This window comes from Dasypus novemcinctus, chromosome 20, assembly GCF_030445035.2.
Source record: "Dasypus novemcinctus isolate mDasNov1 chromosome 20, mDasNov1.1.hap2, whole genome shotgun sequence".
In the NCBI taxonomy this organism is placed as follows: Eukaryota; Metazoa; Chordata; class Mammalia; order Cingulata; family Dasypodidae; genus Dasypus; species Dasypus novemcinctus.
In genome coordinates, this window is record NC_080692.1 from 31,522,929 (window position 1) to 31,539,667 (window position 16,739).

Here is a 16,739-nt window from a genome sequence, read left to right on the forward strand (position 1 = left end):
ATAGTAGCATAAAAGCAGCTCCCATGTAAATAGAGGAGTGAAGAGAACAAAGAAAGGTAAACCAGAGCATCGAATAAACTGAATATGCATAAACTTTCTAAATATATGTAAATTAAACAAATATTTATAAATAAACCATTATTAAGAAGAAATTTAAAGGGAAACTGTATTTTGAACTGAGTGAATATGAAAGAAAACATATAGGAATTTGTTGGATGTTACTAAAGCAGTACTTGGGGAAAATTCATAGCACTGTATGGCTATGTTCATAAAGAAAAAATTCTCTAATCAAGTAAGTTATCTTCCACCTTAAGAAGAGAATATTAAAACAGAAAAAAGGAAACAATAGTGATAAAAGCAGAAAGTAATGAAATAGATAATAATAGATGAAACCAGAAGCTGCCTCTTTGAGAAGATCAAGGAAACTGACCTTCCAAAGTAAATAGGAAAAAAAAAGAGAAAAGACACAAATTATCAATATCAGGAAGGAGAATCATTATCCCATAGATTGTACAGATATTTTTTAAAAAGCAGAAAATATAAAGAACAACTTTATGCCAATAAATCAAACAACTTACTACCCAAATGAAATGGCTGAATTCCTTGAAAAATATGGACAACCAAACTCATACAAGGACGAATCATTTGAGTAGCATTTTATTTACTAAACAAACTGAATTCTGCAATTAAAACCTCCTCACAAAGTAAACCTATCCCCAGATGACTTCAATGGCAAATTGTACCAAACATTTAAGAAACAAATATTACCATGGCTATGCAAAATCTTCCAAAATAATAAGAGAGGAAAACATTTTCCAACTCATTTTAGTAGTTTAATAGTATCCTGATGAAAAAAATCCGACAGTCATTAAAAGAAAACTACATATTAATAGCCTTCATTAACACAGATAAAAATTCTAAATAAAATTAAAAATATATAACCCACTGAAATATTAAAATGATAATTGCCCACAGGAATGCTAGGTTGGTTTAAACTTCTATAATTAATCAATGTAACTCACATGTTAAGGAACTTAAAAAGGGAAAAATGATATGATCACCTCAGTAAATGTAGAAAAAGTGTTGGGCAAAACCCAACATTTATTCTTGATGAACACTCTCAGTACTTGTGAAACCAGACCTGGAAAATAAATAATGGCAATAAACTGGAAAGGAAGATTTAAAACTGTCCATATTAGTAGATGACATGGATTATCTACACAGCTTTAGTGGAATAAATGGGTTTAACATTGTTGCAAGACATAAGGTCAATATAAAAAAAAAGTCAATTGCAATTCTCTATACTAGCAATAAACATTTGGAAACTGAAATTAAAAAGAGATAATACTATTTACAGTAGCATCAAAACTAAGAAAAAGTCAATGATAGCCTAACAAAAATGTGAAATGCCATGTACACTGAAAACTACAAAATACTGCTGAGAATAATTAAGTGAACAGAGAAATATATCTTGTTCATGGATCAGATAAATGAGCATTTTTAAGATGTCAGTTTTTCCCAAATTGTTCTATAGATTCAATGCAATCACAATGAATGATGCAACATGGATTTTTAATAGAAATTGACAAGCTGATTCTAAAACTATTGCATAAATGTAAAGATATAGAATACCCAAGCAACTTGATCAATAAGAATAAAGTCAAAGGCTACCACTACTGACAACAAGACATATACATTTTTAAATCTACAATATTCAAAATAGTGTAGTAGTAGTATAAAAACAGTCAAACATATCAATGGAACAGTGTTGGCCTCCGCTGCGGCACTGCAGGCAGGTTGCTGCAGGCGAGTCGCTGCCGGGGATCGGGCCTACGCCACGGCTGGACCGGGGCGGCAGCGGGCGGCTCAAGGCTTGGGGGACGCGCGGTTCGATGGAGGAAAAACCACGGAGACGAGGTCTATGCGCAGGTCTGATTTTATTCGGGAAGTACATAGGGTTTTATAGTCTCATGGAGGCGGGGAGGTTGTGGGAGGGGCATGTCCGCAGGGCAGCTGAGGATTGGCTGCAGAGGCAAGGGCGGACCTGCGGTTTATGACGTAAGCCATTGATGGCAGAGGGGGGTTGTTTCCCAGGTTGTGCCGGGGCGGATCTGGGATGAGGGCGGTTGAAATGAGGCGGGGAGAACAGCGATCAGCTGGGAGGGGGAAGATAACAGTGGCTGGGAGGAGGGGCAGAGGGAGGCAGCAGCACAAACTGCTGCTGAGAAGGGCCATAATACAGGGAGGTTACGAGGAACAGGCGGGCAAAGTATAAGGAAGCGAAAGGCAGGGTGGGAGCAGGGGACAGAACAGAATAGAGTCCAGAAATAAACCCACACATATAGAGAAAACTGATTGTTGACAAAGGTGCAAATGACACTAAAACAATTGGATACGATGAAAAAAGCAAACCTCAGTCCACACTGAAAGCCATATATAAAGATTATTGCGAAATAATTATAGGCCTCAGTGTAATAGCTGGAAAGAAAACATAGGAAAAAACTTTCATGACTGTGGGTTAGGCAAAGACTTCTTAGAAATGACACTAGAAATTTAAAAATGGACATAATTGAAATTTAAAACCTTTGCTTTTCTGGGGATACCATCAGGGAAAATGGAAAAAGGCCACAGACTGATATAACTTTTTTCAAGAAATTTATGATACAGAACTTTATCTAGAATATATAAGAAACTCCAAACTCAACAATAAGAAAACAAATAACCCAATTAAAAATTAAAAGCAGCTACTTTGTCAAAGATGATATATAGACGGTAAACAAACACATGAAAATATGCTCAGGAGCATTTGTCATTTTTGAAATGCAAATTAAAACTCCACACACACACACACACATATATACACACATATTCACACACAATGTCAGGCTGTTCTTTAGCAGAGGGGAAAAAAAAGGAAATAATAAATTGATGGGTTATGGACTAGTTCACAGAGAAGACCATCCAACAACTTCCTAGGACTCCCCAGTTGCCACCCAAATATGCAGTGTGTGTGTGTTTGTGTGTGTATGTGTGTGTGTGTGGCAGCTAGGAGTTGCACCACAATTAGAAAGACCAACAAGAAGTGGCTTTTAAATTAGAGAATATGAATGTATTGAATTCAGTGTGGGCTTTCACCTTTTCTATTTCTTCATGCACTCTATTTCCCATGCATGTCTCCCCATTTTTGCACTCTGCCTATAGTTGAGCAAAACGTCCAAGCTCCCATCTTCTATGAAATCTTAGAAGGGTCAGGAGAAGGTAGGATTGAGGTAGATAGGACTGAGTGAAATTTTCAAACAGAAAAGGGAAAAGGAATTGAAGCCTGGCAGGGAGGCTTGGGAAATACTAGGTGAAAAAACACAAGGGGATACACAGGTGTCGGGCAGCTGGAACCTCACTCTGCTAAAGAGTTCTGAAGCCAGCTAATAACAGGCACTCGTTCCCAGGAGTCTAGTGGATTGCACCTGAGTGACCAGAAATAGCTTAAATCCCAGATGGAATTTGAAGACCTTCTCCTTCTCTTCCTCCAGAGTCTTCAAATTCACAGTGGTCTCAAAAGATTCGCCTTCTTCTGACATATACCGAATGCAACTAAAATGCAATTCTCAGCAAAAGCAGAGCCTCTTTGTATATATGCGCAGGTGCCTGATGGGTACAATTGGGAAACAGCTCCCTGGAGTTTAAACCTGCAAGTGGGAAGGAAAAAATTAGACTTACTGCTACTTTGTGTCCCAGACTTAATCTTGTCTTAAAGCTTCAGATAGGTAAAACATATGGGGAGGAAAATTCAAGAGATCTGAACAGGGAAATGGGCAAGTCCCAGCATAAGAGAGGTGAAGAAATAGACTTCCCGAAGTTCTCTGGTAAGGAAAGGACACTGTGTGGAATGTGGCAGTAGCTTCACTAGTAGGTTCAGTAAAGAATAGGAAACTTACAATCTGGGGTTCCAGGAAGAATTGTCCTCCCAGAGCCATGTGTGGCTGGACTTCCTCAAAGATAACCCCATCCAGAATGGGAAACTGGAATGCGCAGTGGCTTGCCGGATGAATTCCTGTGGGGAGTAATGTGTCTGAATTTATGGGAGAGCCAAAGTGCCAGTTGTAGATTCTAAATGTTGGTTAGCCTTAGATTCACAAAACCAAAGAACCAAAAGGTATCTTTGACATCCCTAGTTGGTTTTACAGTAATGTTTACTGAGGCTCAAAGATTCTACATAACCTGTCCATTCAAGGTCATGCACACAATGAATGGAAAGGCTAGCCTGGAACACAAGTATATCCTCACTCTGAAACAGTTGCTCTTCAACCAAGGACCTAAACCAGATTTATTTCCTTAAAAACCAAAACTCCAGCCCAACTCAGATCCATGAAAACTCACAAGATCAGCTGAGTTATTGATTTTCAGCAACTGAGCATCCAAAGATAAGCAGTCCTCTTGACTCTTTTCCCAGTTGAATGGGCCAGAGGCGAACAGGTAACAGTTTTCTTCATGCCAGATCCAGTCTTGGGGACAAGGACCTAGGAAATGTAGCATATCTAAAAGTGAGTTATATCTGAGTAAAAAATCTGCAATTCTAAAATCAATTCTTCTCTCAGTCCTTTCACATGCTTACCATCTCTTCTTTATTAGAATTATACCCAGCCTCTTCAAACACCCAAATAGCCTCAGAATCCTTATTTCTGCATATTTTGAAGAGAAGCAAATAAAGCATTCTTATTTTAGTAAACAAAATTTACTTCTCATTTATTATTTTCTCTTGCCCTGTTGAAAAGCAGGACTTAGCAGGGATGTAATTTTAGAATCTGATCTATTTTTTTTAAGTTATGTTTCTACTAATGGAAGTAAGATTTGAGCAAATGTACATTTAATAGCCATTATAGTATTAAAATGTTATGCTTGTATATTTTTAAATGTCAAGGTCTTTGAATAATGGACTTTAAACTTAAATACTGAGCCTTCTGCTTCTAGGTGTGGATTGTCTAGGACAGTTGCCATTAGCCATATGTGCCTCTTGAGCACTTTAAATGTGGTTCATCTGAATTGAGATGTGCTAAAAGCTTACTATAAAACATACATGGAGTTAAAACCTAAACTATAGGTTACTAGGAGATAGGATGGAGGCTGAGAAGTGGTACAATTGCTATATAGAATTTTCATTTAGCTTAACTTTAAGTGTGGAAATGCATACACAGTTGATGGTAACACATTATGGTGCATAGAGCTAATATGGCTGGTTTATAAATGGGATTGTGGCTGAAAGGGGTAGTCTAGGGATGTAAATTGAATGTCAGTTGAAAGGAAGCTAGAGAATAATCTAGGGACTGAATAACACAGTGAACCTGGTGGTGGATGAGAGTTGTGGTTAATAGTACAAATACAAGGGAAGCAGATGCGACCCAAACATTTGGGCACCCACCTATCCCATGGGAAGTCCCGAGTTTGGTTCCTGGTGCCTCCTAGAGAAGACAAGCAAGACAGCAAACTGGCTCAATGGGCTAGCGGAGCGAGCTGATGCAACAAAATGATGCCACAAGAGGACACAAAAGAGGAAACAAAATGAGGCACACAACAAAAGCAGAGGTTGAGGAAGGCTCAAACAATTGAGTGCCTTTCTCTCACATGGGAGGTCCTGGGTTCAGTTCCCAGTGCCTCCTAAAAAAGAAGTCGAGCAGACACAGAGAGTACACAATGAACAGGCCCAGAGAGCAGACAGTGAGCTCCAACAATGGGGGGGGGGGGGGGGGAGCAGGGGAAGGGAGAATAAATAAAATAAATTTTTTAAAAAAAAGCACAAATACAAGAATATTCTTTCATGAACTAGAACAAAAGTACATCTCTCTTATAAGTAAGAATATGGTGATGCATAGGAAAAATACAAATTAATGTAACTTATGACTCTAGCTAACAGCAATATTGTAACATTCTTGCATCAATGTCAAAGAAGGACCTATAATAGTGCTCAGGGTCAATAATAGGGAGTATGGGATTTTTTCTTTTGGACTAAGAAAAAAGTTCAAGGTATACTGGGGTGATGACTGCACAACCCTGTGATGAAAGTGAGAGCCACTGAGTGCACATTTTGGATAGCTTGTACAATGCATGGGACTGTACAACACAGTGAACCATGTGGTGGAAGATGGACTGTGGTTAACAGTACAAATATGAGAGTGTTCTCTCATGGACTGTAACAAATGTACAATAATAATACATGGTGTTAATAAGAGGGGGTGTGTGGAAAAAATATAAGTGTATGCTATGGACTATAGTTAGTGGTAATAGTCTGATCATATTCTTTTACAATCTGTAATAAACGTTTCACAACAACATAAGGGGCTGGTGGAGGGGTGATGTATGGGAATTCTAGGCATTATGCTTGATTGTTTTGTAAGCTCACAACTTTTCTAATAAAAAATATATTTTAAAAACTTAATATGAAACAAAGACTACAATTCAAAATAAAAAAGGACATAAAATATCCCCTGATAATTTGTACTGATTATGGAATTGAAATCATATTATGAATATATAGCATTATTTAATTTTCATTTCACCTGTTTTCTTATCTTTTTTCAGTGTGGTTCAAACAAAATGTATTATTACTTATGTTGGACACCATTGTTCTAGGGAGAACAGTATATTAACACAAAGTAATGATCTTGGTTTCAATAAGAATTCAGAAAAATAGTGAGAAATTTTCACTAGCACAATTTCCAGGACATCCAAAAAATCCAATTCAGGGCTTAGGCAATGGACGAAATTTGCCAGTGCCTATATATTCACAGATGTTTTAAACAACCTCCTAATCATCCTCATCGTCACTGGCATCACTAACACCATCATTTCTTCCATGTGTTAGAAACACTTGAAATCTCATTTTTTCCACCTTAGTAACACTTGAAATATCTTTCATAAGAAGCAAAGCACTTTAGTCTACACTGTGACTAAAAGATGAAAACATGAAAATCCTTTAGGCCACATTTTAATTGCAATTCATTGTAGCATAAAACCATTAGATACTTTTATAAGGGTAGGTTTTATCAGAGGGGAGAAAGTAGGAGGGCACTGAATCATAAAAGAAGAAAGAGTATGATAAAAAGAGACTTGCTTGAAAACACTGAGTGCAAATTTCTACTTAATCTGAAGAGGTCCATGATGTTATGTAAATGAGAAAAATATACAGGTTTTCTTGTACAAAAGGAACAGTCCAGGCAGGTTTTCCAAGATAAGACAAAGCAAGAAAGAAACATCTCAAAACGTGGTATTCAGATCATCAGCATTAATTTTTAATATATATTTTTAAACACTTACCACGAGCCAGGAACTATTCTAAGTATTTTACGTTTATTTGTTTATCTAATTCTCATAACAACCCAATGAGATAAATTTCACTAATTTTTATTTTTCATTTGACAAACTGAAAAATGGGCATTTGAAGCCCGGTAGTCTAACTCTAGAGTCTATGTTTAGTCACTATGCCACGCTACCTCTCTGAGTGCTGAGTTAAAGACATTTAAGGAAAGTGTTAAAAAGGGATTGCTCTGTGCTCCCCAGACAGTTTTGACTGGCATCTGGCATCTTCCATTTTAACAAGTTACTTGGAAGATACATACGCACACTAAAGGTTGAGAACAATCTCTAATTCTTGTGCTGAATATACAATGTGTTACCACGAACACCCTGCATCTGAAGGTTGCTGGATGACCTCAAGCAAACCGCACATAGTAACTTCTCAGTCTCTTCCTCCTTGCCTATACTTCAAGGACTCAGCCCTACTAGTAAGAAAGACAAAATTTGGCTCCAACCTGAGAAAATTGGCATATATTGGTCATATGGTATTTATTATTATTGGGTTGTGGGGCTTTTTTTGTTCTGTTTTGTTCATGTTTGTGTGTGTATGTGACACTTCTCAAAAATGCTAGGTGAAAAACAGCACTTTATTTGTTTTCTCTGCTGTTTGGCATTTATCTGATACTGTCAAGGAATGGAACAGGTTACCTGGTACATGTGTCAGCAACACATACATTGTTTATGATTCTTGACGAGTTGTCTACATCTGACATTTCTGGGAGATAGCTCTGAATGGCCATGACATAGATTTCATCCTATACAACTGATAAGGTCAAAATTGTTTACAATGTGAAATAAACTACTGTTTGGTATGTAGCTGTGTCTGCTTATATAAACACTCTTGGCCTTGGGAATATAAATCTCCTTCCTCTAAATCTTCTTCAAAATGGAGTATTCTTTTAGATCCTTGCTAGATCCCTCCTTAAAGGGGTTAAATATATGTTGGGCAGTTGCTAATATCAGTTTGTCTAAAAAGTTCTGGTTATTTTACAAATTTAATGACTCTATGAATAGGGAAGGGATTTATAAACTCTATTAACCACTTAGAGTTAATATCATTATTTGACTTATCTGGGTCACAAATTTTCATCTATAAAATGAGAAATGAAGGCATGGGGATCTATGACATATTGTCTTTATTCAAAGAGATTAAATGATTGAGATTAAGTGAACCATACAAGCAAAAAGCTGGAGAAACCTCTGCTTCTTGATGGCAGTGACTAATGCTGAGAGCAGGGCATTTACCCGTGTACCTCCGAGGAAGCAACATTCCTCTGAAAGTGAATCATCAGGTTGTAGCTCTGTCTCATACCCACTAACCCTGCCTAGGGCTAAAAGCATGCACACTGTAGATAAGACCAGACAACATCGATAGAGTTTGCAATAATATCAGAGTTCATATTATCATCTCCTTCTTATAGATTCTACCTCTTAGATTCTGGATCCACTTGCACATCTGAGAGCAACTTAGTTCTTCTCATATAAACTGACTTCCTGGACCGAAGTATGGGCCTCACCCTTTCAAGCCAGCCAACTTCCATTGACTCGATTTATATTGATGTAGGATAACACTTTAGGATATAGTGTCATAAAATAAAGCAAACGATTACAGTAGGGGTAGAGTCCCCCAGACAAAGGAGAATCCTTAAGAAAATAAAATACAAGGTTTAAGATATATTGTTACAGAGAGAGATAGGGGCTTGTGACCAAGGGTGAGGTGCATGGATAATTCCAGAAAATCTTAAAACTAGAATTTGAAAAAGAAAAAATCTAGTAAGGAAAAAACTCTAATGAAATCCACCAAAACGTGTGCTTAATTGAAACACGTAACTTAAGGGTTTGGAGGAGGGAAGGGTGGAGGGGCGAAGGCAGAGGTTGAGTGCTTCTAGTGTGGAACGTGTTGAATGAATACTGGTATGGATATCAATATGCCAATTTTGTGTCTTTGAACACTTGACATTTCTACTACCTTCCTCCTGTACCTGTAAAGTTTGCTGCTCTCTTCAGAGCTTCTTGGAGATTCAGGTTCAGGTGATGAAGCTCCATTAGCTTCTCGGAGTTCACCTCTAACTTCTGGGCAAGGAGTTCTATCATTTGCTTGAGCTCCTTCTGTGACTCCTGGGAAGCTTCTTCCACCTGCCGCTGAGCTAAGATCTGGCCCTCCAGTCTATGTTCCTGGTGAGTGAGATTGGCTCGCTGTTGTCGTAGGAGAGCAGACACCTGGGATACTAAACCAGAGCCAAATTAACACTCCATCCCAATCCGCAATAAAAATCACCCCCACAGCAAAATTAGAGAAAATCAAAGAAGAGAAACAAAGAATCTATTTTGACAACAGATCAGCTGTTTGAAAACTGACTCAAACTTACTCAGAAATGAGAATTTTGAAAGATTTTCAATATTACCATAAAACTTTTAACGTCAGGAATTGACAGGCACTTGTGATTTTTTTTTTAAATTCTAGGATTTTACGTTTTGTTGAGAGTTACACACATGAGTTAAAAGTAATCACAATATAAAGTTGTATATCAAGGGTATAAATAAAATATAGATTAACTTAAATAAATGCCAACCAGACTCAATGTTTATTAGTACGAATTGTCATTAATTTGTATTCTCTCTTCATTTCTTAATTCCTCTTTTATCTCTCCTCCCATTCTGTCTACCCTCCCAGACTTCCTAATTTTATTTAAGAACTGTGACACTTTCCCCCTTTTTTGAGACATCCACCCACAGAAATATTGTAAGTGGCTGTGGCGCAAGAGTCTCACACTTTTTTGCCACAGCATATTTTAGGAAGGGTGGAGATGAAATAAAGATTGTGACATCAGGCAGGCAACAAATATTAAGGATCTAATATCTCAGTTCTAGAATCTTGATGGTGAAGTACAGAGCAGTCTCCTGGGTTGAAGATTAGATGTGACCCTGATGTAAACTGATCCAAACCTATTTTAAATACCACTACTGAGATGAAGTCACTTCTCCCAATCATTAGGAAAGATCTTATGTGTTTGCATATTAAAGAAAAAAGGGTTTTGTGACCTTGAACACCAATTGAGAATCTAAATGGCACTTCAAAATCCTTAATAACCTGGTCATGGGCAGCTGAAATAACTTATATCTACAATCCAAATATTCAGACATTTGAGAAGGATGGTTGACACTATTTTCTTTCCTTCTTGGCCACTCTAATCCTTGTTTGTATCTCTCCTTTCCTTTTTATTTATTCCCCCCTTTCTCAAATGGCCTTGTTATAAAGTTGAAATACATTTTGCATTTAGTGTTATATTATTTAATTTTGTGTTTGGGCTTCTTTATTCCATTGTAGTGTTAATCATCTCTATCAAAACTCAAACTGAACTAAATGAAGTTTCCTTTACTATTGGGTCTCTCAGTGGTCTTGTGAATTAGCAACTTCAAGCTATTTTTTTTTTTTTTTTGCATTACTAGGATTTAAATAGTCTCTATCCTGAAGTGAATAAAAGCAATTTAAAAAAACTGCCATTTGCAATCTTCATTGCAATACTCTATCCATTTGAGAGATGAGCACAATGTACCCATTCATCTTCCCACTCAATCTAAAAATATTTTCCATGAAATGTATCTCAATCAAGGCTGTTTTGTAGTTATTATGAAGCCAACTTATCAACTATGTTTATAAATTCTCTTGTTTCTTTCCAGGCAATTCTCTATGTCAGCACTTACATTGCACTGCCATCAATAAAACAGTGATCAGTAATGCCAGGCAAATGATCGCTAGAATCGCAGCAGCAGGGCGCCAGAACCGAGAAAGAATACGAGGACCTAGAGGGATAGAGGACAGAGTCAGAAAGACAGCAAAGGATGGAATCAAGGATTTCATCTGTTTACCAAACAAACCTTTGGATCCTGCCTGTAATAGATGCTTTGCATTCCTTACCTCTAGTCCTCCCAATGACTCTGCAAATAATTCATTATCCACATTTACAGGGGAATGTGGACAAAGAATTTGCCCAGAGTCACACATCTGCTAAACTTAAGAACCAGGATTCAATACCAGATACCTGACTCTAAATACCTGATTCTAAAACTTGTGCTTTGCTTTCCCCACAATTATTCTTCTGAAAAATGCTCAATCCAGCTCGGTTGGGTCAACTTCATCCACACTGCAGAGTCTAACCTGTTTAGCACATGCCACATGCAGAAACACTCGCATACACACACTGTGTTTTATAAGTAACAGGCCAAAAACTAATGTCAGATGTCAGGCAAGTAAGCTTTAGCCAGTTACCTGAGATTGCCTTGAAGAATTCAGTATTTTGTGCTACTCATGTTTTATTTACAAAAACAGCATCTTAGAACTGGGATTCCTGACCATACAAATATATGAATGAAGCCTCAATATTCACTTGTCCTATAGTCATACCGACTGTGGCCCTGTTACAAAACATAAAGTCAGTGTTGTTATAAAAACAAATAAATCATGTAACAGGTATACGAATATCTAATTCCACTGCTTAGAAAGTTCTTCTGGTTCAGCAGAAAAACATCCCTTCCAATGTATTTGGCCTCCTTATCTTGTGAGAAAAGCAAATAAGGCATTAATTTTGCTATCTTATGTAAAGAACAAAACCAAATGGTTCATGCCTTTCCTAAGAGCACATAGATGCTAATACCCAAACCCAAGACTTTGACCCTGTTTTCATTGACTATATGATTGGAACATAGTGGCTATGTGATTTACAGCATTCCATCACAAAATTTCCAGTGTGAATTTATAAGCATCGAAGTACTAGTCAGTAGTCAAATATATTTATTCAGTTCTCCTGTATCAAAAACAGTGTATCAGAGTCTACAAGTGAACATACTAAATACAAATTTTGAAGGGGAAGAATATGATTCAACTGAAGCAATGAATAGTTATTGAACTCCTTGAGTTGGTAGAGAAATAGAACTATAGTTGTGTTTTTTGCTAATGATTACGTAATTGTTATAATTATTATAATTCCTATCAGTGGCAAATGTTACCATATAAATATTTCAACCAACATTTCTGTCTGGTCGGTATTCATCCTAAATATAAGAGATCAAGTATGCCCACCACTCCTGAGTTAAGAAAATCCTAGATCTTGAGAAGAAAATTACAGGACCCATCCTGCACAGGGAAGGCCAGTGTTCCTATTTCTTAAGGCTGCTTTTTGTTCTGTCTCCTTGGTAGACACAGACCATAAAACCAACCCCACCCCACCCCCACCAACTAATGTTTGCAGTAAGTGATTGATTTAACCAGGATTCTGAAAGAAGAGTTAATCTCATAAATTAAGTAAAATCAGGCACTCAGTATTTACTACATGCATGAATGAATGAATAACCAAATGACTAGTGTTAACTGGTCATCCTATAAATGCTAGCACTGTTTCATATCAAGTTAGTTCATCAGCTCAAATGTTAAATCATTTGATGCTCACATTTATTTTCTCTATGGAGAGAGATTTCTGTCTTATTTATGGAGACATAATCTGGAATTCCTATTACAAATTCCTAATAAATGTGACTGTCTTCCTCTCCTTATGCTCCTTTCTCTGAGAATGGATATAAAATAAAAGGCAATTTATTCAAATTGCCTGTGGAATTGGGATTATAGATTAATTTATACTTAAGCAGTGTAAATTATATACATAAAACAGAAATTACAATTTTTCAAGGAACTGGTACACAATAAAATATAATTTTTGCTAAACCATTCTGAATATCACTTACTCTGCTTTGAACAATTCAGATATTTCAGGGTTTTAAAATGCCTCAAAGACACTATTATAAAAAATACCATTAAATACACTGGGTGGATTTAGGGTTTCCTGAGCCTTTATTGGATTGGATTCTGGATGAATGGGAGTTTGTGGTTCAATACTACCTCTATCCTTTACTAGCTGCATGACAAAGGTTAATTAAATTAGTTCACTTTTTCCTCAGCCTTCCCTTTATAAAAAGGAGATAATAATAGCACAAATTTCAGAGTGTTATTGTAAAGATTTAGAGAGATAATGGTTGTAAAATGAGTAACATAGAATGTAGCCTCTACTAAATTCTCAATAAAAATTAGTTATCATCATCATCTACAGCATTATCATTCTTATCAAGTTAATCCATTCATCATCATCATCATCATCACCATCATCATCTTTATATTCTACTCTTTTTTTAAGTAAGGGTCATTAATTCTATAACATATTCCCATTCTTGGGTCTTCCAATCTTTTAATCCCATTCTTAAATAAATTTACCTGTTTGAGCTAACAATGGGACTCTGTCCCTGAACACATTTATCTACCCTAGTACCTTTAGATTGTTCTCCATTTAGCTTCTGATCAGGCTGGTCCTTCATGGTGTTGATCTTGAGATCATCACAAGTCGTTTCCAAATTCATGCCAAGAAGGAGAGAGTGAAGCCTTCAAGAACTTCAACAAACTTAAAGTGTGTGAGCTTCGGCTAGAGTATTTAAATAGTTACTCTTATCTAGAGGAATGACTCAATCATTGGTAGGAGGAAGGAGAGGCTTTGCTTCATATTGGGAAGTTGGCTGACGCAAATTCTTCCTTATAATGTCTGTTGCAGGTGAGGAAAGTAGTGATTCTGGTAGTGTTTCAGGATATTTCACTAAGCACCTTATGAAAGGGAAAGCTATTTACTATAAGCATGAGATGAGAGACATGCTTTCTAAAGCCCAGTCTTTGGAAAAGGAAACTTAAATTCAAAGAGAGTAAACCATACTCACTCAAATAGATGGAAGAGTTTGCCAGCTGATCCGATCCTTTGATTACATAATGCCAGTGTTGGTTTTTCTGTAGAAGACATTGCCTCAATATGATGCCTTTCTAAATCACATATTTTAACTGTAATAATCGCCTAAGGATTTGGGAAATTTGGAGGTGAATCATCTATGACTCCTATCTCCAGCCATAAGGTATTGATAATTTAGAATTTAGTTGGTGGTACTATTTCATCCAGCAGCAGTAAAATATAATAGCAGAGAACATTTTGGAGACAAAGAGGTAGTTTCAACTCTTTCCTTTGTTATTCCCATAGTCTAATTATATTGGGAGATTAGTGAACACTCTGAAGCTATGTTCTTATCTATAAATTGAGAATAAAGCTCACTTGATAATGCCCCTATGGTGATTCAAAAGAGATGTTGGCTGTAAAACGATAAGCACAACACCTTCAACATAAGAAGAACTCAATAAATGATAGTTACTACTATTAGCAGTAGAAATATTCAACACAGTTAAATGTCCCGGAAAAGCACAGATTTCAGTCTAACCCATGATTGTCTGGAATCACAAAGTCACTTCTAGAGGTTCCCTAGAAGGCCATATGTATTCACTGATAGAATCCTCACCTTTTTTCCCTTCATCACCTTCACACTCTCTCATCTGGAAAAGAAATGCCTCTTTGCAGGTATACGTTTTGCCTTGCTTTTAATCCTTATCTGTTAGCTATACCTTCTGGAGTACCTATAGGTAAAATGATATGAAGTCTGGGATTTGTTTTAAACTACTCCAGGGAAAACTAAACCCGGGAAGAGGGGAGACTGAAAAATTAAAATAACTAAACTAGCTAGGAAACTATTAGGAACAACTCACCAATATTGACAACTTAATTAGGATTTCATTTCCCTCTACCTCCCTATGTTTTCTGTTTTCACTTTTTCTGTGGTATATAAGATCAAACTGGAAATAGTCTTTTTGTTATTTCAATTTTTACTCTAATCACACAGTTTAAAACAAAACAAAACGAAAAAAGCATGGGGAGGGAATGTAACTCAAGTGGTTAAACGGCAGGCTTCCTACGTGGGAGGTCCTGAGTTCAGTCCCGGGTGCCTTCTAAAAGCAAAAAACTTAAACAAACAAGGAGCCGATGTGCTTCAGTGGTTGAGCAATGGCTTCTCACATATGAAATCTCGGGTTCCATCCCTGGCCAGAGCACCTCAAAAAAAAAGGAAAGAAAGCCTTGACCAAATATAGCCTAGTCAGATCGGTTTGTAACAAATAAGTGTTACTTCAGCCACCCAAGCCACACCTACTCCCCAACTGTGGGTGCCTGGAAGCAAGAATTGATTGGAAACATTTCTACAAAGTGACCTTCACATAAATAGGATCTCAGGAGATCATTTTAACAATGAATTAATAAATACTGAAATAATATCACAACAATAAAGAGGATACCCCATCATCCCCCACAATAAACCAGCTAGTTCAGATGCCAGTGGATTAAGATGAGATATGTATGAGGGGGTACATGGGAGCTCTGCATTTTCTGCATGATTTTTCTGTAAACCTATGACTTTTCTAATTTAAAAAATGATTTTAAAAAATGAGATGTTTAAGTAATTTTAATGAAATGTAATTCATATGAGTGTGTCACATCCTAGTATCCATTTCAGTTTGTTCTGGGAAGAAGTGTCTCAGAAGGATATGTGACTATATAGTTAAAACACCCAAATATACAGACAGCAGCAGACAGAACTACATTCTTTAGAGAAAGCCTACCATTGAGACAGATTCCTCAGATTTCTGACACTCACCTCGACACTTCACCCAAGAGATCCAGGACAGCGTGATTATCCATTGTCTTTTGGGCCAACATTCCCAGGAAGCTCACTAATCAGTTCAGGATGTGATGGTGACTCCTACTTATCCCCCATTCGCTTCCTTAAAAAATTCCTCTCTACTTAACACCTACACCCACAATTGCCATCATAATTTTTCTTCCTTTCTACATATATATATATGCTAACATTGCATTTATGTTATTCCATCTCCCCAGCTAGATTACAAACCAGTTAAAAATAAGGTTAGACATCCTTCTAAAAAGAAAAGCTAATGCTTTCCTATAACCCTTGGCCTACCAAAAGAAGAGTGCAATACTCGACGAGCGGTAGATGGTCAATGATACTTGAGTTTCTCAGCTATGAAGTCTACATTGGATTATAAAAATACAAAGAAATTTAAGGAAACTATCTCAGTTCTTTTATTTTGAGAAAGTGGCACCAAAGTGCAAAAAGTTTAAGGGGTTTGCTGAGCGTTTTTCCTATCTGATGCCAGACAAGAATTTGGTCCAATATTCTTTCAATGATACCAGTTAACAAAAGTCATAAGTGACATCTTCTAAGGGAAATTTTTAATGCAGCAATGGGTCTCTCTCTAAAGGATTCAATGAGAGACTTTGGGGATCATCATGATGGAGAGTATTCACTTCAGAAAAGACTTAAAAAGAAAAGTATAAGACAGGATTGCTCACACCAGGATGACCCTCAAATCTCTTCTCAACTTTTCTTCAAAACAGAAGTTCATATTTAGAATCCACAGAATGGAGAGTTTGGAAGCTAGAAAATGACAGTCTTCTGTGTGACCA

At 36.9% G+C, this 16,739-nt stretch overlaps 1 protein-coding gene across 1 annotated transcript; it reads right to left on the reverse strand.

Moving 5' to 3' along the window:
- Positions 1 to 1,918: 1,918 nt before the first annotated feature.
- OLR1 (oxidized low density lipoprotein receptor 1) lies at positions 1,919 to 13,863 on the reverse strand. Its single transcript, XM_004451211.4, has 6 exons — positions 13,665 to 13,863; positions 11,053 to 11,151; positions 9,330 to 9,575; positions 4,378 to 4,517; positions 3,936 to 4,051; positions 1,919 to 3,686 (listed from the first exon to the last, which is right to left on the reverse strand). Exons 1-6 carry the CDS (start codon positions 13,750 to 13,752, stop codon positions 3,542 to 3,544), a joined length of 834 nt encoding a protein of 277 aa, XP_004451268.2. The 5' UTR covers positions 13,753 to 13,863; the 3' UTR covers positions 1,919 to 3,541.
- Between the last annotated feature and the right edge of the window lie 2,876 nt (positions 13,864 to 16,739).